Source organism: Micromys minutus (genome assembly GCF_963924665.1).
Source record: "Micromys minutus genome assembly, chromosome: 1".
NCBI classification, from domain to species: Eukaryota; Metazoa; Chordata; class Mammalia; order Rodentia; family Muridae; genus Micromys; species Micromys minutus.
Genome location: NC_137969.1, coordinates 121,949,219 through 121,973,073, shown reverse-complemented (window position 1 = coordinate 121,973,073; position 23,855 = coordinate 121,949,219). Strand labels below are relative to the sequence as shown.

Genomic DNA, 23,855 nt, shown 5'->3' with positions numbered 1-23,855 from the left:
ATTGTGGCGATGTTGTTTTGTTATTGTTTCTGTGATTTTTTTTTTTTTTTTTTTTTTTTTTTTGAGACAGAGTTTTAATCCATAGTCCCAACTGTCAGGTACTCACCATTTAAACTCTGAGTTAATGGGCATCTTTATGCCTCAGTTCTCTTGTATGCTAAGACTGTAGGTACGTGCCACTACATCCAACTTAGCTGTGCAGATTTGCATGGTGTTGTATTTGCTCTTGTTATCTGTTCTGTGCGGCACACAGTAACATAAAGATGAGCACAGGCTGTGTTCAGAGAACCCAGATTGCATGGATTCGGGTGAGGGACATAGTCAGAACATTGACTTTATTACTTACTCACTTCCCTTACACGTGCATTTGTACCCTAAATTCCATAGGAGAGTGTGGCCTTTGGGCTTATTTGCTTTATAGCCCAGATTGACTTCCAACATGAAATCTTTGTGCCTTAACCTCCCTAGTGTTGGGATTACACACACACATCACCATATTGCTTCGTTTATGACTTAGCAATAGAGGACTTACCCAGGTATACGGCTCTAAGTTATGGCTGTGTGATGACATTTTGTTTTCCCCAGGAATCTCCGTTTCTTCAAATGACTTATGTCTAGTTATTTTCTGAGGCATTACGAGCTGTTGCGTTGTGTTTGTGTGAGCTGCTCTAGGGGAAGCACCGTGGTCCCTGTATTCCTGCAGAGACTTCAGATAAACCCCACCCATTCTAGAAAGGGTTTTCTGGGAAAAATGAAATTTTGAAAAGATGTAGGTTATTTTGCACAGGGGTCATTCTCTTCTATTTGTTGTTTAGTTTTGTTGGTTGATGATTTTGCTTTGTTGTCTCAGTCTGGTACTTGCTTTATAACTGATGCTGGCTTAAAATTTATAGTCATTCCCTTTCCCATCCTTCCACATACTGGGGTTATAATGTGTATCAACTCAAGCGTCTCTTTTCTTTTAATTAATTAGAATTATAATAATTAAAATTGTAATTTGTTCCTAAGGTTCCTATGAGAAGGCCAATTTTCATTCTGCCTGTCTCTGCTTTCTCTGAAGCCCATTACACCTGTGTGGGTGAAGTGGGGTCTTGTTACTTGTAAACTCACACAGGAGCTAATGTTAAATTTTTTAAAAGTGGGTAAATACTAATTTCACATTTAAAAACCTTCAGTAAGAGCAAGGGACAATAAGGAAGTTAGGACAAAAACGATTATCTAAAGGTAATATAGTAAAGCCCTATTGCATTGTGAAAATAGCCCTCTCATGAAAAGTGGTACATTAGAGACCTTCCTTAGTAAACAAGGAACTAAGGAATATGGTGGAAAATAAAGTTGATTGTCTTTAAGGCTTACTGCATGTGGATAGCTTTTAAAATTAAAGGAAAAAGTATCTAGAAAGAAGAACCCGTGTTGGCTCCCGTGGACGTGAAGCCTTTGTTTGCTCAGTAGTTAGTGCTGCTCCTCAGCGGCGCTCACTGCGTCTGCGTGACCTCTGCGCTAACTCATAGTGGCTGACAGGACTTCTCCCTGGTTTTTTGGTCCATCTATTCTTTCTACAACACACAGCTAAGGTAGGCTGCAGGTACAGTCCATATCCTCTGGGAACTTACTTTTAGTGGAACTTACTTTTTAGATATAAGCAATTAATCAGAAAGAAACCTTAGCATTCCAACTTCTTTACAATTCTGTCAAGGGGCTTGTTGTCATGGCTCCACTCACAAAGTTGGTAAATATTTAGCTTGATGATCTGAGTTCAGTCCCCAGGTCCCAGATGGACAGGGAGAGAACCAACTCCTGCAAGTGGTTCTCTGACCTCTACACAAGTGCCATGAAATGCAGTGTGCACACACAAAATAGGTAAATAAAATGTAATGACTTGTGTAAAGTCCTTTCTGAGAGCTAGAAAGGTAAAAGAGTATTTGCTACACAACCAAAGCTTAGCGTGTATCCACAGGTTTCATGTGTCTTCCCCCCCAACCCCCCAGCAGAGGGACAAGACAGCAGGATCATTGGGATTTGCTAGCAGTGTTCAAGTTCAGGAGAGACTTGGAGTATGCTTGAGAATTGGGAAGGAGACCACAGTGCTCTTCAGGCTCCACACGCATGAATTAAATCACACACAGATGTGCAAAATTAGAACATCAGTTTACTTTTTTAATTCATAATCTTTTTTACTGTAATATTTAAGCGGTTTATGTTCACAAATTTGTTTTGGTGCTCTTTTAGGAAATTAATTCCGATCAGTCTGCCCAAGGCAACATCAGCAGTGACCGAGGAAAGAAAAGAATCGTAACAGCAGCTGGTGCTGAGAACATCCAACAGAAGCCAGATGAGAAAGTAGATGAGTCAGGACCTCCTGCCCCTTCTAAACCCAGGAGAGGACGTCGCCCCAAATCTGAATCTCAGGGCAATACAACCAAAAACGATGATCTAAATAAACCTCTTAGCAAGGGAAGGAAGAGAGCTGCAGGCAGCCAAGAGAGTCTGGAGGCAGGTAATGCCAAAGCGCCTAAGATACAAGATGGAGCCAAAAAGGCAGTTCCGACAGAGAGACAAATTGACTTACAAAGGTAATGGGCCCCACTCTCCCTCATCTTGTCCAGGATGGAAATGGTTGGCAATAGCAAAGTATCCAAGTAGGTTCTGGAAGAGCATGCTCCCACACTGAGACAGGACATGTTCATTGTGTGTGCTGCTAGAGCAAACTCATGAGAACTGAATGTCACAGTGCACAGCTGTAACCTTAGCCCTTGGAGGCAGAAGTGGGTTATGAATTCAGAACCACTCTGGGATGTGTTTCTAAGACCTTGTCTTTAAGAAAGGAAGAGAGAGGCAGGGGGAAGGAAGGCTAGAGGAGGAGAAGACTTAAACGTGATTTTAATTACTTCTGAAAGAGAATGGCATTCTGAATATACTACAAAATGGGTGAACCTTGAGGGCATTGTGCAACATTAAATAAACCAGTCTTGAAAGGACAGAAATTGAGGTTTCTGTTGTTCTGTTGTCGAGCCTTGAACTAGAGCAGTCCCTGCTTTTGCCTCCTGAGTGCTGGTCACAGCTGTGCTGGGGATTAGCGTCCTCTAAGGCTCTGCAGGAGAGACCTTAGGGAGGACTGACAGTTTCAGTGGAGAATGCTGGGAAGGCTCTAGAAATAGGTGGAGATGGCAGTAGCCATACCCTGGTGTGAATGAATATGCAAAACTCCATTGAACTGCTTGCTGGAAATAGTTTGCTGTATAAGAACAGTTGACTGTTTATTCTGATTCTGGGAAGCAGAATCATTTCAGATCTATGTTTTATAAATTGATAGTTTTTCTTGTTTTTGATTTTTTTTTTTTTTTTTTTTTTTTTTTGTTTGTATTGGGGGTGCTGCTGTTTTGGGTTTTTTGATACACAGTCTCACTCTAGACCATGCTGTCCTGGATGTCACCTTTATTCAAAACTGACCTTTAATTCCTGGTGTCCTTTTGCTTTGGCCATTCAAGTTCCAGGGTTATTGAGCCGCCGTACCATACCGTATGCTCTGTGTTTATATTCAGTCCTGAAAACGGAAGCTGAGAATTGGTCTCAGTTGATAGAGTGTTTGCTTGTTGTGCACGATATCCTGGGCTTCGTTGCCAGCGCCTTCTAAACTGATACATAGAGAATCAAGGCCACCCATGAGGCCAGGTTAGGCTTCATAAATAAGACTTGGAAAATAAGAGAGAGGTATAGAAACAGCAGGGAGATTGGGGTGAGAGGTAGATGGAGGGAGGAGGAGAGAGAAAGAAGGTAATTTCCTGTGATATTTTTAACAGGTCTCTATTGACCACATTTTCTCACTAGAGCTGGTGTATAAGTTGCCTCAGGCCAGCATTTCTTTTATTGCATTTTATAGTTTTGGTTTTCAGGTTAGAATCATGTTACCTGTTAAAATACTAATATAATTAGTTCTTCTGTGACTGAAGCTTGGTGCTGAGCTCCATGTATGTATTAGTGCATTGAAACTAAAAAGCAGTTCTGTGTGGGAAGGTGCTATCCTTTTCCTAGGCCATGATGGCCTAGGAAAGCAGGAAGCAAGACTGAACAGGGTGTGGCTCCAGTGCTGTAGTCCTGCCATACTGTCCTTTAATAACAGATTTAATACCTGTATGTAGGCATCAAGAACTTAGTCACATTTTAAACTAGACTCTAAGCATGCTGCTAGCTTCCTTCAAAGCACACCCAGGGAAAAGCCCCTGTTTTAAGGTTTAGTGAAACCAAAGGGAAGGTGGGAAGTGGCAAACTTAGATAACCAACAGTGGTAAGACTGAGTAGTTACCTGTAACATAGAGCTTGTTGCCCCTTTTCTAAAATAGAAACATTACAGTTTTTAACAGGAGCAAAATTACACTTATGAGGTAGCAACAAAAACAATTTTATGAGGGCTTGAGAAATGACTCAGTGGTAAGTACACTGCTCTTCCAGAGATCCTGAGTTCAATTCCCAGCACCCACATGGTGGCTCGCAACCATCTGTAATGGGATCAATGCCCTCTTCTGGTGTGTCTGATGACACTACAATTTACTCATGAACAAAATAAATATTAAAAAATAATTTTGGGGGGCGGTCACAAGAAAAGAGGAACTGTATTAATGTGTTGCAGCATTAAGAAAGTTGGAAACCACTGATATAAAGGTACATGGCATAATGCCTGGTATAGATATTAGTAATATGACTAGTAATAGGAAAAGTTGTTGCAAGTGTATTAGTCCAGCACTACCTTAGAAGTTAGGAAGTGTGGCCATTGTTTCAAATGAATCATGGTCACCTCAGCTAACAGTGATAGCTACAGATATTTCTTTTCTGCGTTAGTAATTTGAAATATCTTTTACCCTGGCAGTATTCCGTTATCTGTTACTCCTCCCTGTTGTGTTTTTCCTTCCCACCAGCGTAGAAATCCCTGTGTATGCAAACTAGCTTCTAATTCACAGCGCCTTGTCTTTCTGTGCATCAAAAATGCTAAACTTTCAGACATGACTAACCCTGTCCAACTTCTTATTTAGGAAAAAAAATGACCTCAAACTCATTGTGTGACCTAGACTGAATCTGAATTCTGGTTTCAAACCTCTAACCCTAAGTACTTCGTGCATAAGCAGGTGTCACCTTACTCACCTGAAAGAGATCTACTTTGTTTTATTTGTTTTATGTATGTAAGTACTCTGTCACTCTCCTCAGACACACCAGAAGAGGGCATCGGATCCCATTACAGATGGTTGTGAGCCACCATGTGGTTGTTGGGAATTGAACTCAGGACCTGTAGAAGAATGGTTTTAACTTCTGAGCCATCTCTCTAGCCTTTTTTTTTTTTTTTTTTTAAAGACTCTCATATTGACTGTCCTGGCCTTGAATTCGAGGATGACCAGGCACTTTAATTTATTTGTATATTATATGCATTGGTATTTTGACTGCATGTATGTCTATGAGGGTGTCACATCTCCTGGAACTGGAGTTATAGACAGTTGTGAGCTACCATGTAGGTGCTGGGAATTGATCCCTGGTCTTCTGGAAAAGCAGCCCTGGCTCTTAACCATTGAGCCACCTCTCCAGCCCCATCCTTGTGCCTTTTTTTTTTAAATTAATTAATTTATTTATTTTCTATTTTTTAATTTTGTGTGCATGTAGGAGTGCCTAAAGGTGTCAGAAAAATGTATCTAATCCCTTGGAGCTGGAGTTATGGGCATTTGTTAACTGTCTGCTGTGGGTGTGGGAAACTGAAGTTGGGTCCTCTGGAAGAGCAGGGTGGGTTTTCAAACAGCACTCTATAAATGAGGACCAGTAAGTGTCCTGTCCTTGTTTTAATCTGTGTTTAAAACAGTTTGTACCTAGAGAAGGCTCTTATGTGACTGGAGCATTTCTAAGACTAAGCCCTTATAACCACTGCTGTCTAGTGAGGCAACAGCATCTTAACAGCTGGGTGTTTGTCTCGGCTCAAAGTTTAATTGCTTGAAGAATGATGTTTCTTTAGTTGAATTACTTTTCTATTGTGTACTGGAACTAAACTAAAGGCCAACTGTTCACTAAATTCTGCATTGAAAATAGTGTTGTGAGTTCCGGGTCAGTCTGAGCTATACCCTAAAACCCTTTTCGTCCCCCCCACCCCCCAGACCTTTAATCCCACACCTAAGATACTGAGGTAGACAGGTCTCTGATCTGAGTTCAAGGCTGGCTAGTACTCAAAGTCTTTTTTTTTTTTTTTTTTTTTTTTTTTAAATCAGAAACACCATACTGGTGAAGATGACTCAGCCTATAAAGGCACTTTCTGCCAACTCTTAACAACTGAGTTCTGACTCCAGATGCTGCATAGTACAAAGAGAGCTAACTGTAATGTTTGAGGCTGGGATTTAGGTACTGGGAGTCAAACCTGGGTTCTCTGGAAGAGTAGTCACTGCCACCTCTCCAGCCCTTAGAATAAATTTTAAAATGTAAAGATAAAAGACAAGCATAAACATAAAATACTAGTAAATATCACTGATTCTGAATATGTTTTGCTTACACTCAAGTCCAGATGCTTCCATTAAGGAAGAAGTTAATATCAGTGAAGGCAGCTAGAATACAGCTTGATGGGTGGGTGGGACATAAGCATCGGATACACACCTGTAGTACTAGATGGAGGAGGTGCACAGAATTCAAGTGGACAAGCAGTCTTCATACTTACTATTTACAGGAAAGTGTCTTTGATGATTAACCAGTTTTGTTTAGCTCCATATCTGCCTAGCGTGCATAGTGTAGGTTTTAGGAGTTCAGGGATCTGGAATTTCTGTCTTATAATTTGGATTGTGAGCCTAGCCTTTAACATTGAGCCATCTCCCCAGCTATCTTAAGGAGAAGGATTTACTGATTTGCTTTGCAGTGGGAAGATGACATAACCTCCTGTTAAGCAACTGTTTGTTGGAGACAGAGTTGCCAAACAACCCCAGGTTGTCTTGGAATTTACGTCAGATTATAGGTTTGTGGTTCTGTACTAGACTTCTTAGTTTGATACAAATATACATTCAGTGACAGGTAATTTTATCGAAATACAATGACATTTTCCTGTTGGGACACAGACTGGATGAGGTCTAGACAATTGTTGCCGAGACGCATCTTATAGGTCGGTGTAAGAGCTCCCAGGAGCCCTGTAGATTTGTAGTAGGCCTGACATTAATCTTTAAGCCTCCGGGAATTGTTGTGTTGACTTACCCTTTTAGCATCCATTTTTGTTAACAGGTTAGGACTCTGTATTATTCCCAAGTTGAATTGTAAAGAAGGCAGAGTCTTAATTGATAAAGAGTATGAAACATGAGGGAATAGTGGTCAAGAATGTGCATAACTCCTCAGAAGATATCTGTTCCTTCACAGGGAAGAACACGTCTCCCTCATCATGTCCCGTAGATTGTTTATCAGATAGTTGGTTACTTCTTTCTTTCAAAGAGACAATAGAGCCTTGCTCCTACCCTATGTGCTTGAGGATCTGACTCTGAGTCAAAATTATTACTCTACTGACCTGTTAACAGACTCAAACTACATGTTGTGTTTGAGTTCATTCATTTGCTTGCTTGCTTTCTTCTCCTTCTGCCTCCTCTTTCTCTTGCCCCTCCTTCCTTCTTTCCCTTTCTCCTTCTCTACCTTCCTTTCTTGTAGGATAAATAGTTATTTAGCATACTAAACTGTATTTGTTTCCACAGCCCAAAATCAAGATTTTTCTTGTTGTTTATAAATTTACATTCTAACGTCTAATAGTATCTGACCCTTAATTTCATTTTTGAAAAAATTCAATAAAAACCTGTAGTTAATTGAGATGAACAGCTTTAGCATTTTAAACAGATCCGTCCTGACCACAGCACTTGGCTGTAGAGGAGAAACTTCCATATTGGTCTTTTAGTTTTATGGAGCTTAAAGGGCAATCCTCTGAACTTAGTGAAGGTCAGGGTGAAAAAGGGAAGTTTTGTTCACAAACTTAAGATGGTTCTAACTTTCTGTTCTTCTGTTCCCAAGGTAAAAGGAGAAAATGAAGGCCAAACAGAAGCAGATTCCAGGTTCTGTAAAACCTTGGATTCCAATGTCCCCAAACAGGAAATGAAGCTCACTTCAAATACACACTTTCTGCCTTGAAAACTGAAGAAGCTAGCCTTCCTTTCTACAAGAGCCACAGTCCTCTGGTGGAAATGTACAGCAGAGACTAGAGAGGCTGAGAGCATCTCTATCCTCCCTCCCCCAGACTTTTCCTGGGAAAAGTCAATAATTAAGCAAATTGCTTAACACTTGGTTCCAGGTCCTTTGTATCTGGAACTTAAAGGCATAACCATTTTTCCCATGCTGCAGATTTCATTTAGAGAGGAACAGGGTGTCCTTACACTGACGCTGAGGACTGGTCCATCCTAGAACCAAGAACCCCATGCCACACAGGAGAGCAGGTGTCTACTGAACTGGGGCTTTACAAGAGCGAGAGCAGATGACATATTTCTTTGTTTTCCTTTTGGAAACTTATGTATTATTCTTTCTGCCTGTCTACTTTTCTGCAAAAAAAAAATGAGATGTACAGAATTCTGTTCCCTGCTATGAAAAGTAATGTAGCAATTTTATAAATGTTGCTTTCTGAGTTTATCAGAATGAGAGAATAATTAAAATTATTATTGATCCTTCAGGTAGTAAACACTTCATATTATGATTTCTCCCATTTTAGTTTAATATAATTTGCAATAAATGTACATATTGTTTCATAAGGCATATCACTTTAAAATGGTTTTTACTCCTATGATCATAATGGAATAATTGGTTTTCAGGGAGTAAAAACTGTCCAGGATTTGGTTTTATAATTTTTGTCACCAGATTTTTATTATTAATGTAAAAAAAAAAGTTGGATTTGTTTTTAGGGTTGTTTGTGTTTAGAACTAAGCGGGTGACACCGGCAGCTGTGAGGAAGGAGGTGTGCAGAGCCGCTCTCAACGTCGGGCACCGTGCTGCTGGGAAAGAGGCATTTTATTTTTGTCTGATAATTGGGGCTTCGTTTTTATTTTTATTTTTCAGACAACTGTTACATGAATACTGTATTCCTTGGCATTCATTGTTCAGCATAGATAATGTGTGCACCGTTTCTGTGTACACAATCCTATTTAATTTTTTTGCATAAAATAAATGCTTTTAGATGTCTTATGGAAGTCTTATCTTTTTATCCTACTTTACTTCCTTAGGAATTTTTATGTGAAAGGGCTAGGATGCGAGAAGCTGCCGACCTCAGCCTACTCTCCTTATCTATGTAAAATGCGACTGTGCCTCAGGTGCTCGGTTTGCAGTGACTATAGACAGAAGATTAATGAGGCATGTGCAAGAGCGAGGAGAAGTTTGAAATTAATATTTCTCTTATCCTCCTCAGATCTTTTTGCCTGTCTCCACTGTTTCCACTTGGCCTGTACCTAAAATCCTACTGGGATGTGCTGCTCCGTTTGCATTCTGACTTGGTCTGGATGGGTGTGTAAATTCATTGAAGAATCTAAATTCTCCAGGATGAAATTCATGGATAATATATGTCAGTTAGGTTCTCATAGGTAATTGAGAGTTGGCTATAAATTAACTCTGGGTAAGAGGTGGGCTTTTAAGTATTTTACACTCACGTGTTTAGGTGTCACAAGATAGCTAGAGAGCGTGAATACCAATGATAAACAATAGTCCTTGACTGGGCGTAACGCCCTGCTCTGCCTGTTGCCTCCAGTCTGCTGACAGAGCATCTATGCATACAGTCAGGCCCTCATTCATTAGTGTGCTATACCATTTACATGTTTGTCACCACCACAACGTCATTGCCGGGATCCAGTGAGCTCTGTTGAGCAGTTAGCCACAGCAGATCCATTCGCATCCGTTACATTGAAACCGTTACTGCCGGGGCCTGTTCCTCATGGATGTGTGGGCTCTGGAGCTTAGAGAGGAAAGAGCAAACTAGTTGGGGATCCAGCAAATAGAGAGGGACTTGTTTACTGGAAATGTATCAGGTTTTCTTTGAAAAGGAAAATGTAAATCTCTTAGGAATTTGGTATTTACATCTCAGAGATACAACACAAAAGTGCAGACTTATATTTGAGAATTCATGTTAACCCTTTGTGTCTAGTTTGAAGCTTCTTGTATTTGTCTAAAACTACAAGCCAGAATTTTGTATCTCCTTTGATAAAAGTGTGTATAATGTAAAGTAGTTTTGCATATTCTTGTGCTGCACATGGGCTGGATTTTTAGAATTTTTTAAAAGACTTTAAGCCGAACCTTGTAATTTGTGTAAATGACAAGTGTAAAATCCTTCCATAAAATGCTTAAAAATATGCACTGTTTCAAATAAAACCAAGAAATGCAGCATTATGTAGAAGTGTGGAAACCTGAATATTCATGTGCCCTGTGCCACAGGCTGGTTACACTCTGCTCTGTACTCTGCATTTTCAAGCCTCTGATGTGCTCACGGGGACTGAAGCACATAACGCAGGGGATGGAATCTGTTCTTGTTCCCTACAGCTCTGTGATAAGTGTCACAAATGGGGACATTATATACTAGTTTAATAATGGAGTGATTATTGCCCCTGATCACATGGATGTAGAAGGGACTGACAGTAAGAGGTTAAGAGAGGCCATCGCCTAGCACTACATTCTATGTCTGATGCTCCCCATACATAGTTGGCCTCTTGACAGTCATGGCTAAAAACAGACCAAAGGTAAAGAGTATGCAGGCACGGGTTACTGGTGCTGATTTTCTTAAATCATCAGTCTTCAGGTAATACACTATATACTATTTAGTGCATTGTCTTAACAAAAACTATATGATCTGCTACGCCAGAGTGAAGTATAAAATAGAACAGATTTCAGTCTTACGTGGGCTCTTTAAATGGGCCTAGATCATTTGCGAAGGTAGGATAACTCTGATGTGCCTCAGCCAATATCCGTAGTGAGGGACAGTGTTGACAGACGTGTCTTCACTCCAACGGTCTGTTAGCTCTGACTGACGGCGCCAAACCTCCTGTCATTCATCCTGTTCCTCTTCCCGTCTTTGTTGTTTTATTAAGATTTGTCTGAATTTATGAGTGTGTTGATTGCATGTGTGTCTGTGTACCACATGTAAGCTTGATGCCCTTAAAAGTTAGAAAAAATGTTGAATGCCCTGAAAGTATAGTTGATGGTGAGGTCCCATGTGGGTGGCAGGAATTGGTCCTAGGTCCGCTGCAAAAATAAGTGCTCTTCATCTCTAAACTCTTTCCCCATCCCCATGCAGGGTCTCATGCCCAAGTTGTCTTTGAAGGCACCCTGTAGTGGATGAACTTGCACCTAATCCTCCTGCCTCAACCCCAAAAGAGCTGGAATTGCTAGCCCCACCCAAGCAGCTGGAAAAAACTCCCGAAGCTTCAAGATCGCTCATGTGCACACAGCCACACACTCCATTAATAGCATAGTTGTCTTCTGTCTTGCCTCAGACTCTAGCACAGGGATATAATGTCTCATTTCTCATGTTGCTGGTCCAAGGTGATGATCGGGATTTTAGGTGGGGACATTCCCAGATCACACTCCCTTGCTTTTCTCCCCGTGGCACCCTTTTGCTCCTGACATTATCTAGCAAAGACTATATTATACCAAACAAAAATCATTCTCTGTAAACAGCATTGTATTTATTCCTTGTTTCTGGGGGAGCTTGAAAGAACTAGAGGTGATCTGTACCTGCAAGGGCAGCAGCATAGTGCACACAGGGGCTCATACCATTAATCCCAGGAAGCCGAGGCTGGATGACCCGAGTTCAAGGCCCCCCCAAGGCTACACAGTTCAGTCCCCATCACAAAAAAGGCAGAAAGGTAGCTGAGAGCTGATGGGAATGTAAAGTCTTTTACAGTATCATATAGAGTTTATTAATTTCTTTAAAAGCTATTTTGTGCAGACACCTATTGTCTTAGCATGACTACTGCATGAAAGATAAGCTAAATATAGTTGGGCATGCTTCTGAGTGGACAGCAGTGTGGATGAAGAATAGCAAGAAACACACGCAGTTAATACAGCATCTCCAGTATTGAACTAACTACATAGCTAAGAATGACCTTAAGCGACCCCGATCCTGCGTCTACATCCCTAATGCCACCAAGCCCAGTACTGTGCATCACTAGAGGAGTCATAACTATTTCTAGACTTCACGAGAGCTTGTCATAATAACATGACTCCTGAGAGCCATGTTCTCTGTATGAACTGCTGAGTGGACTGTAGGTTCTCATTAACTCTTAAAAATACATACACACGGGTGAGTTTTTGGCAGTTCTGGCTGTCATACATGTAAAGCATACTTTGCCCGAGCTGCACCCTAGCTTTTTCACAGATGTCAGTACACAACCCCACATTTCTTTTTTAGAGACTTAGTGGGGACCACATGCTTATGCTGTGGTTTACTTCACTGCTGTGTGACCAATTCATGAAAAAGTTGTTTACATTAGAAAAATATACTATTGATGTTTTATCGCTTCAAGTACAATTCTTTTTGCCTATAACTTACCGTTTTTGTTTTCTACCTGTTCCACTATAGCTGATGCTACTGTAGTGCTGTGCATGGTGGACCCACCCGATAATCTGCACTTTCATAGAAGTATAAAGGGCAGCACTTGGCTGCTGGACAGCGGCCATTGTAAACCTCTCATTTCTGTTCCGAACATTTAGGTTTCTCTATATCATATTCTGAAAATCCAACTGTAAGACTAAACTTGCGAACTGGAACTTCTGTAAATATTCCATATTAGCACTTGAGCTAGGAATACTCAGAACTGCCAGTCAATCCGGCACAGATCTTGAATCCCAGCACTCTAGACTAGCCAAAAAACTTCAAAACAGAGGTGCTCTGTACTCAAAACTTGGAAGCTTGCATTGTCATGCCGTTTTATCTCAGATCCCCCTCCCCCAACTACAAGTTTCTCTGACTTGTTACCAGTACTGTGAATCATTTGCTTGAGACAAGGTCTCACTGTGGGAGTGATGTGGTCCAGTCTGCACATTGTTCTGTACTCTCTGGTGACCCACGAAGCCCATTCTCCTCCCAAATGCTGTTGATGCATGAGGACAAGCATCTGACACCATGCCAGGCTTTGGATGCAGGACTATTTCAGGCAAGTTACAATTCCAGGTTTTCTTCTCATTGTATTGAACATGGTCACTGATGCTTGGTATCGTTCTTAAAACTCCGGTAAACATTTCTGTATGGATAGCTATTTCTCATGGAGCTGAGGTTTTAGGAATGCTTGCAAATTTACTGTCACATCCTACAGGTGTCATTGCTGCTTTTCGACTTCGACGGTGTTAGCACGCCAATGGGCCTTATAACCTGGGCAAGTGCTGTAGGACTGAGGCGGCCGGTTGTCTGGCAATTAATTCTGGAGTCTTTAATAGTGCCAGGTCCATATGCTCTTACCAAATCCCTTCGAGCAATGCTTCGGGAAGAGAAGATCTCCCTAAGGCTTAACTCTAACAGCATAGGAACTGCCTAGGGCAGACGGTAAAGGACTCTTACCTCACAAGAACATGATAGTATCATGATTACAATTCTACATAACTCTCCCTCACGGCAATTATAGCCATCCAGCCTTAGTGGCGGGATTGCAGGTATATACTCAGTTTTCTTCCCTTTCAAAGTTGGTACTAGGGACTCGCCCATGGAGAACTAGTTCTCTAACTAAGATCAAAACACCAAGTGGTTCCTGTCCTTTATACACCTGAGGCAGCCTTGATCTATGAAAAGCATTTCATACTCCTCACTCCGGCCATTCTCTCAGCAACATAGCCCCGCAACACACTACCCAGGGAAGCCTACTGGATACTGTTTGTTGCTGGTTATACATGTTTATGCAGTTCAGTTAGCTTAGGCATGTGCTCTGATACTGAGCTAAACTCCCCAACACCACAATCAGTTCTACCACATTCGAAGATAGGATCAATCTGCTTTCCCAAGCTGCCACACACCCACCCACCCACCCCAAAACAAACTTTTAAATAATCCACTTTGTTGCTATTTTGAGCTTGAACACAAAGGGAATCTGTTTGGCCAAGAACTGGTGTTCAAATTAAGGCGTGTAGTAAGTGAAGACAGGATCAGGTCTGGAATTCCAGATACCAGCTTCTCAAGTGCTGAGATTGGAGCAATGTGCGAACACAACCTCTACCATCTTATCTGATCTTCACAAATACAGTAAAGCACTAAATACTTACCTAGATGAAGAACAGAATCAGAAAATCTGATAGGGTCTACTGATATAGTTGGTAAACCTGGAACTGGACACACAGACAGCACTAGCCTCAGACAGATCTTTGTCTCTCCCTGCCTCCTGAGTACTGAAATCACGCCCACCACACCTGGTACCAGCTCCATCTTAAAACTAAGATTAATCCCTGACATATCAAGAGCATTCAGAATTTTCATGGTACAACCACCTTTCCGTAACTTGTGTGCAAGCATGAAAACTGAATAATGTTGCCTCAAACACCATGTGAAGTGGAGAACTTAAACACCAGCTCAGGACTCAGCTCGACAGTATTCTAGTACAAACAATCCGGTTTGGCTAGAAATTCAAAGACCTGACACAATTCACAGAACCTGTTAGTACACACACCATCACTATGAAGCACATCTACCTGCTTCTTGTTTAATGTGATGAATTAATTCCCTGTCTAGAAACAAGACCCAGAAGTAAGAGAAGAACATGTGCGGGGTGGGAGGGGGATGTGCATGCATTTATTCTTAAGAATTCCCAATAAGGGGGAAAATTCAACATCTTTAAAAATGTGTTTATTTTTTTAAAAATTCAGTTGTATACAAAAGTGTTTCGTAGTTTTTAATTCTCAAGACAGACACCCAGCCCTCCACCCACAGCCCACCCTGCTTCAATGGTATTTCTGGTAACCAGCCCACTTTCCCCTTACAAGAAGTTAATGGCTCAGAATAGACCCTCCTACAGAATTTACCATGACTAACAAACTGTTTAGAGATCTAAAGAAGCTAACAAGCAAGGTTCTTTCAAAGTGAGGTTAATGAAAATCCCTATAATGGCAGTAACTTCCAGCAGACACCACGACAAAGCACCATCAAATGCTGAAAGCTAAAAAATAGATATTACTTTCAATAATATTTCATTTTCTATTGGAAAACTCTTTAAATTACATTAAATAAGTCTCTTTTCCCCCGAAGACATTGTCTAGCTGTTATGATGCCTGTGAAAGTAGGGGACAGTAAGCAGACATGATCAGTAAAAGCACAGTGCAATGGCTTGATTCACTCGCCTCAGAACCACAGACCTGTGCCACAGCTGACCAGACAGCAGCGTGGTGGGAAGAACCAAGCCACAGACACAATTATGACACCTTCTGGTGATGACTGCAGGCTTTGGAGTTTCTAGCGATCCAAGAAAGCAGTAGCAAGATAGGGAGGGGAGACACCAACCACCCCGCCCAACTTATGCTGAAGGTCTGTACTCTGTACTGCAACAGTGCCAACAGCATCGTGTATCACAACACGTGTAGACACTGGAAAGCATGCTTGAGAAAAGGCTAGGCCTCAGTGACACCAACAGATGCTGAAGGATGAAAGTCTAACTTGAAACATCAACTCCTTGGAACTAGAAAAAGTAATTAATACAGAACCATTTTATCAAAGTCCTTGAAATAAAGTAAACTAAGGACAGACACCTTCCTCTTTCCTATCTAAACACTGAATCCATCTATCTATGTACAATATACCTGACTCTACTGTTCACTTCCCAAATTCATCATAAACCCTTACCCCACCAAACTTCATTTCCGGTCCTGCTACACTAGACTGCAAACCATCTTCGTCTGCTGCAGCTTTAAAGGCTATGTGAGGCCTATGCTCACAGCTGGGTTCCACTTTCCACATTTGTAAACTTGCCCAACAGCCTAACCGCTAACATATAACACACTGTGTTGTACAGTGTAAGCAATACTACTGTCAATTTCTTTCTGCAGATACTTAAGTTTTTTTTTTGCATAGTGTTAAATGCCATCAACAATCAGAAATATAAAAAAATTTCAAAAAACTGTTTTAATCTCATTTGATAGTTACACTTCTCAAACGCAAAATATTCGGTTCCAAACATTTACATTTTTTTTAAAACTCAAAGTTCCCAACATGCTCTATAAGTTTTATATTAAAAGTCAGGCATAGGCTCAGAAAAAAGGCAGGACTATGTAACAGCCTATCAGAGGATCAGCGAATACTAAGGAATCTTCCTGCTCTAAATGGGACTTCACTACAATCACGGGGGCAGGGAGTTAAGACTGGACACACACCTCCCACCAGGCGTCTCAGAACCTGCCTGCCTTGCTCTTTCAAGAGCGTGGGAGTAAAAGCTCCACTAGACCTAGACCAAAACAGAACCTTTTTAGGACCTGCTAAGATGATAAACTGTTAGATGCAGAATCACAAAGATAATTTCCATCAGGGTATGTTTTGTTAAATCTAAATTTTTAGCATTGTTTTCCTAAATGTATATAAAACCAGGATAAAAGCCTGAACTGTTTCTTTTTAATTAACAAAACTTACAAATTGGGAAATAAAAGAATAAAAGAAAGCCAAATCAAACAAACAAAAGAGTACAGTGGGGGAACAGCTGGGAAGAACTGCAAGCAGTCCTACTTATGAACCTAGACAGCCTTGAGCTCATGCTTCTGACACCCAAGTGTAGGATCACAAGAGATGATGGTGTAGTCATGTAAAATCTATGAAACCACATGTTATATGTACATCTCCAGTTCCCTAGGTTCTAGGGACAGGTACTTGTTTAGTGGAGCCAATCTGAAGCCAATATGCAAAAAACAAAGCAAAAAACAAAACAACAACAGAAAAATAGATCATAGCTGCTTTTGAGACAATTTAGGTAGTGCCTGACTCAAGTCTTCTGAGCGGTCCTCACCTACCTCCAACCAGACAACAGACCCTGACAATTTAGGGAGAGAGTAAACTCAAAAATGTGTTCTATGCTTTCTAATACCTAAATATTAGTGTCACCAAGCCACCTCCACTAAAACGTCCTAATCAGCAATGGAGGAAAACTGCCCGTTATTTCACATGTTTCCATCTTATCCGAGAAAATAAAAAGCACAAAGCTTTAGCTAATTAAAATAAAGAAAGAAAACGTGTTTCCTTTGGCATCTTTATAAAATAACCTACAGCAATAGAAGGATGCAGCTGCAAGGGGAGATGTGTGCATGCACAAACATGGACAACAGCATAGCAGCTTGAGCTTAGTGTGCAGGACAGCGGCCCGAAGAGTCACTGTGAACTGTGAAAGCCTTACAAGAACCTTCACATCTTTAGTTATATTAATGGTTCTTTTATTGCTTGTAGTATCAAGATTAATAAAAGTCAAATGAAGTTATGCTAAGTTAATAGGTTCAAAAAGTATTTTTGAAACACTTCATGACTAAAGGATGAATCAACACCTCAAGAAAACAAACCTTTTAGAATGACTTTCAATACACATCCAGCCTATCGTTAATTCAGTCTGATTCCATTACATTTCTGTAATTTATGCATTGGTCCTCAAAATTTGAATTGTATCTCCTATGTAACAACTGCCGACATAAATTCATCTGAACTTTAATTGAAATGGTTAAATTAAGTATCTTGAGTTTGAAAAACTAGTGATTTTCAAGCTTTGGAACTTAGAAGGAGATGTGGCAGTTACTAAGGACAGGAAGTCTATGTACAAGAGAAGGTAAAGTTTCAATTCTCACATTATCAGAAACATCATAAAGAAAGCTAGATTTTGAATACACCCCTGTTCTATGTGCATCTGGTATCTACAGTGAGACAGCACAGCTTTCATGTATCAACATGGGGAATGCAAGAAGAGTAACTCAAGTGTCTGACAAAGCAAACTGTCACACCCGAGTCAGGCTGAGGACTAGGGGACAGGTGCTGCACCCTTCAAGTTTCCAAAGACTTTATCATTTAAAAAATTAATGTCAAAATCACTGAAAAACTAAGCAGTGTCCTTTTATTAAATCTAGAAATACTGCAACATCAAGTATTTACTCCTTTTGTAAGAGAAATAAAATTGGCATCCCCTTTTTACATTACTACTTACAAAGTGAAGAATTCGGACAAAACATTCCAAACCTATGAGCTAAATCAGAACAAAGGACACTGTTCCTCAGCACGTTTCCCACCAAACACAAAAGAAATTGACCATGAGAATCTCCATTCTGGATGGTGACAGGGAAAAAAATGTGTCCCTACCAGTCCACAGGGACGGAAGAGCTCTGAGTAGGTCACCATCTTTAAATCAGGATAAATCTCATTAATTCAAGAATGTCCTAATGCTTATAAGGGTGGTCTTTTCAGCTACCCATTCTAAGAAGTCAAGTACAAGCATGCAAGTAAGTTCACAGGCACAGAGGATCCGTGTTCAGGCTGGGGAGCTGTGATGCTACACCACAGTGTGAAGGGCCGACTCCAGTGTTATCCTAATTACTCAACAGAACCCTGAAGCAAACTCGCTAGTCTGTCACACTGCTAAACACTAAAGTAGCATGGTTTCCCATGGTTTTAGCTTAGCTCAGAGAATTTTTACACTATTAAGAAAAAAATTAAAAGTATTTCCCCTTTTTAAATTTACACAGACGTTTAATTAGCTTTATTTACAGAGCAGGGAATTTTCTCTTTTTTGCAGTCTCCAATGGTGCCTAGATAACATCAATAGGCAAGAATGCAAGTTTAAAAGAAATTTATGCAGAATCCTAAAAATAACAGGTGATGGTGCTCCTCCAGAAGAGGCGAGCGCGGCGCGGCTCCTGTGCTCAGTTACTCAGCAGCAGCTCTGTTGCAGTCTCTACATCCCACGATTTTGAAGACAAGGCCACTATTACTGCGTTCTGTAAAGAAGAGGACAAGAGCAGTCACATCCCACAGAAACTAAATCCTCTCCACTGAGAATCATGTATTCTTCCCTCTTCCAACGACTGGAAACATCATCGCTGATTCCAGTGACATAACACCAGTAACCAAAACTAGGATTTTAAAATTGCTAGTCCCCCTGTCCCAAGGACTGGGTGCAGAAGTTTAAAATGAATAGTCAAATCAATTCCTCTGGTACTTACCCTATCAAAACCCATAGCACAGAGGTTTTCTATTTTTTTGGTGTATTCTGGACTAGAAACTGGAGCTCCAGCATACACATGTGCCCAAAGTCGAGCTGTCTGCTTGAACATTTCAGGATTTTGTTTGTACTGTATGGAGGGAAAAAGCGGTTAACGAGACAAGACAGTGAGAGTCACCATAGCTGCTCAACTATGACTTGCTTGTTCCAAAGAAAACACATTTATCTTTAAGATGTGATTCATTTGGGCTGGGCTGTGGAGATCAATGGTTGTATTAGCTTACTAAGCCCAAGTTCAGAAATTCAATAACCAGTACACCATGTGCCAAACACAAAAGGTGATTCGTTTTCCATTGCAGAAATGTCATTCAAGAAATGAAGCTTTGTGAAAATAAAAGACAAAGTTAATACTCTTTAAACAAACATCTAATGTTAAATGAACTTTATCAAAATGCTGTAATTGTTGTATAGCAAATTATACAACTAAAGAAAATCAGTAGCATGTAAAGTTACATAAACATTAGCTAATAAGTAACACTGACTGACAAATACAATCAAATATGGCACCAGGCAGAACCTCTTAGAGCTCTACTGTATAGTAACCAAAGTAAACCCAACATTCAAATATCTAATTTACATTACTTTTGAAGACAACTGAAAACCTCACAAAAGAGCCCTTCTACATAGTAAGATTTCCAACAAGAAAGTGTTAAACAAGTAAATTCATTTGTAAAAATACTAGTAAAACAAAGCATAATGACTGATTTTAATGTTCCTTATCAAAGCACTATTTCTAAATTATATTTACGTTTGTGTATGTGCACACATGTGGAAATGCCCAGGAGGGCCAAGAGGACAGTAGTAAGTTGCCCTCAGAGTGACAGGAGAGGATTATCCAGTAGGCCATCCAGCTCTCTAGCCCCAGAGCTCAGTAAATTTACCATTCCTCTCCCTCCAACATTGCTTTCTCTCTCTTCAAAACGTTCAAAATATGTAGCCCTGGTTAGAACTTGCTATCTCTAGTTCAGGTCAGGCTTGCCTAAAATTTAGAGATCCAACAACTTCTACCTATAGAGTGCTTAGCCACAGCCAGCTCTTGCCAAACTAAAAGGCTAATTATATATCTTAGGTTAAAAGGATATACCTAATGTATTTCAAGCAATACTTTGTAACAAACAACACAAACACTACTTTAGGTGTTAAAATCAGCTATGGAAGAAAACAGATGGCTGGGAGGTTAAGGACACTGACTACTACTCCAGAGGACCAGGGTTCAATTCCCAGTACCCACATGGCAACTCTCAGCTGACTGTACCTCCACGATCCAACACCCTTACACAGATATACATTCAGGCAATGTGCATAAAATTAATAATTTTTTCAAAAGTCACCTTTTATTTTATATCTCCATTTATCTCAATTTGTGGGAAAATCAAAGCTAAACTTCAAGAAAAGTTCTGCTACCAAATATATTAATGAATAGCACATATGTGCAAACTATAAAAAACTGTAGCTCCAAGCACTTTAAGTCTAGCAGTGGAACTAAGGAAGCATGAACCAAAAGAATGAGCAGGGGCTGGAGAGATGGCTCAGTGGTTAGAGCACTGGCTGCTCTTCCAGAGGTCCTGAGTTGAATTCCTAGCAACCGCATGGTGGTTCACAACCATCTGTAATGGGGTCAATGCCCTCTTCTGGTGTGTCTGAAGACAGCTTACAGTGTTATATAAATAAAATATTTTTAAAAAGAAAGCATATTTTTTAAAATTATCTTTATTCCATGTGCATTTATGTTTTGCCTGAATGTATGCCCATTTTGTGTGCCCTGAAACTAAAGCTACAGGCTGTTATGAGCTGCCATGTGGGTGCTGGGAATTGAACCTGGGTCCTTTGGAAGAGCAGCTAGTGCTCTTAAGTTCTGAACCATCTCTCCAGCCAAAGAGAGCATATTTAAAAAACATTTTTAAAAAAATGTGAAGACTGGCTGATGTTTCCTTAGAGAGGAAAGAAAACAGACAAATGACCAAAAAATGACTGTAATCTCAAATTTGTATGAACTCCAAGAATAACACGTAAGAGTTAAGTGCTCAAGAAGAGCTGAACTCATGAAGAACCTCTGCAATGTAGATGTTGGGACATGCGTGACAGTGCAGTTCCTAACCTGTATTTATTTATTCTGTTAATTTGTTATTTATTATGTGACATGATCTTACTATATGTAACAAAATTAGTTTAGTAAAAGAAACCATTTTCACATTTAGTCCCTATGGAATGTTCACATGCTGACATCACACATTAAATACTGCAGACACGGCTCTAACAAAGTCTTTCAAAAGCTGCCTTCTTACCTGATTCGCTACTACTGCATCTTGGGGGTCATCTGGTTCTGCAGCTGCCAACAGTGCTTGCAATGACAATAATACTGTGCGCAGAGTCATTGCTGCTGCCCTAAGTTTCAAATTAGAAAAATATTCCAGTTAAAAGAACTTTGAATGACACGAACAAAGTCTGCTTTCTGAACTGAACCAAAATTGTGTAGTTAGCAAGCATGTGTATAGTTGCCATTTTGAAAATTTTTACAATTACTTTCCAAGACAATTCAAATTACCTCATCCTGACCTGACCTTGCTTTTTCACTGCTTGTTCCATTTACCTACCTTGTAAGCTTTATCTACTGATTTCATTCTTTAATTGATTTTCTTCTTAGATTTTGTGTTAGTTTTTGTCTCCATGTATGTATGTATGGCACTAAACGTCTGGTGCCCATGAAGGTCAGAACTGGAGTTAGAGATGCTCATGAGTCCCTGTGTGGATGCTGGGAACCAAAGCCAATTACACTGCAAGAGCCACTAAGCAATCTCCATCCCTTACCCAAACTGCACAATGAAATTACATAAATTTAAGTTACAAATACTAACAAACTGTGGAATTTTTAACAGATTTTTCTATTTTAATTCTGTTTCTGTCTGTGAATGTAAGTAGAGGCGCAGAGAGGGGCCAGAAGAAGCTGATCCTCTCCTGCAGGAGTCACACAGTTGTAAGCCACCCAACAGGGGTACCAGGAATTCAAGTTGGGATCACCGAAGAGCAAGCAGTACATTCCTTTACCACAGTTTAGCCAATAGACCTTTTAATGGCTACATAAAATAAGCAGATAAAGAATTCTGTTATCAATCCTTAATATTCTAAAATAGTATAAATTTTTATTTAAAATAGTATGCTTGAAGTTGGAGAGATGGCTCACAATTCTCTATGTGTACTGTTCTCTCAAAGGACCTAAGTTTAGGTCCTAGCACCCATGCTGGCTAGCTAGAAAAATACGTGAAACCCCAGCTCCACGGGATCTGATACTTTCTGGCCTGTGTAGGCACCTACATGGACTGCATATACCCACATCAATCCATAAACGTAATTAAAAATAAAAATCTCATCATTTAAGCCATGATCCTAATCATATTTATAACAAAAGCCTTTGTCTTTATAAAACAATTATGTTTAAAATTTGCTTCACTAATACTGAAATATTTACAATGCTAACAGAGTAGAGATGGAATATGAGGTTTGGGAGGTAGAGGAAGGTGAATCTCTGAGTTCAAGGCCAGCCTGGTCTCTAGAGCTACTTCTAGGATAGCCAGAACTACACAAAGAAACCCTGTCTCAAAAAATAAAATAAATAAAATAAAAATAAATACAAAGCTCTTGCTGAGGTACTAGGCTATCATATGGGCCGTGGTAAAGGCAAGCACACTACTTTTTAGCTCTATCTCTAGTCCTAGTAAGCTCAATTTTTAATCACACAAAAGATTATTCTAAACTCAGCCTTTTCTAGTTGAGTTTCTAATTCCTAAAAATCAAACAAACAAAACAAACAAAAATTCCTAGTGACTTTTCAGCTTCTATAACAATACACAAGAGACAATACTAAATGTTTAGGGGGGGAAAAAAAAAAAACAAAAACAACCCTTGGGGCTGGAGAGATGGCTCAGTGGTTAAGAGCACTGACTGCTCTTCCAGAGGTCCTGAGTTCAAATCCCAGCAACCACATGGTGGCTCACTACCTTCTGTAATGAGATCTGATGCCCTCCTCTGGTTTGTCTAAAGATAGCTACATTGTACTTGTATATAATAAAGAAATAAATCTTTTAAGAAAAAAGAAACCTCAACTTATTGGAAGCAGCATGTGTTAAAGCAGTGACCGTCAGTGAATAGTGGAATGGGCAGGACTGGGGACTCAGGTTTGGGACAGAATCTACTGTATCATCTTAAGAGATGGAAAACAGGATCCTCCTGTCTCTTCCTCTAGCTGCAAGAACGTCAGGACTGTATTACTCATGCTCATGACTTAGGCACTAAAGAAATGAGCACTTTCCTCACCTAGGACCTGCACAATTAGAAGTTAGGAGTGTTTGAGCAGATCGTCCAACGAAATGACGAAAGACAGCATTTGTATGCTAACTGGCAGCAGCTGTTCTCACCAATAAAATAAACTGCACACAAAATATAGGTCTATATTTCATAAATTAAAATAACCACTATACATCGGTCTCTAAAATGATCTTAGGAAAGACAGACACAGTAGCATCCATCTATAAGAGATGAAGGCATGAGGTCAAGGTCGCCCTCATATAAAGCAAGACCATCTAATGTAAGGGCAGAGGGGGAAACAATTAGAATGAAAATTTCTAACTGATTAAAGTATTCTTCTAAAGAAGCTAGAACAAGTGAGGAAACCTGGCGTGATACAAAGCA

The 23,855-nt window shown here is 40.1% G+C and overlaps 2 protein-coding genes across 4 annotated transcripts in view; one reads left to right on the top strand and one right to left on the bottom strand.

Moving 5' to 3' along the window:
• Positions 1 to 10,347, top strand: part of PDS5A (PDS5 cohesin associated factor A) — a gene marked incomplete at its 3' end in the record, with an annotated part of 92,490 nt that extends 82,143 nt beyond the window's left edge. Inside the window, exons 32-33 of one of the 2 annotated variants that reach the window (XM_080931604.1) lie at positions 2,230 to 2,573; positions 7,999 to 10,347. In XM_080931604.1, the coding sequence (XP_080787730.1) occupies positions 2,230 to 2,573; positions 7,999 to 8,002 (348 nt within the window). Of the gene's footprint in view, positions 1 to 2,229; positions 2,578 to 7,998 lie in introns of those variants that run through there. The other variant, XM_080931605.1, reaches the window with a different exon arrangement.
• A 7,639-nt stretch (positions 10,348 to 17,986) lies between these two features.
• UBE2K (ubiquitin conjugating enzyme E2 K) overlaps positions 17,987 to 23,855 on the bottom strand; it is a 56,096-nt gene continuing 50,227 nt past the window's right edge. For both annotated transcript variants that reach the window (XM_080918698.1, XM_080918699.1), the window contains 3 exons: positions 21,455 to 21,554; positions 19,111 to 19,239; positions 17,987 to 18,885 (listed from right to left, as the gene is read on the bottom strand). In XM_080918698.1, coding sequence (XP_080774824.1) covers positions 18,811 to 18,885; positions 19,111 to 19,239; positions 21,455 to 21,554 — 304 coding nt within the window. In that variant the 3' untranslated portion in view covers positions 17,987 to 18,810. The remainder of the gene's footprint in view (positions 18,886 to 19,110; positions 19,240 to 21,454; positions 21,555 to 23,855) is intronic.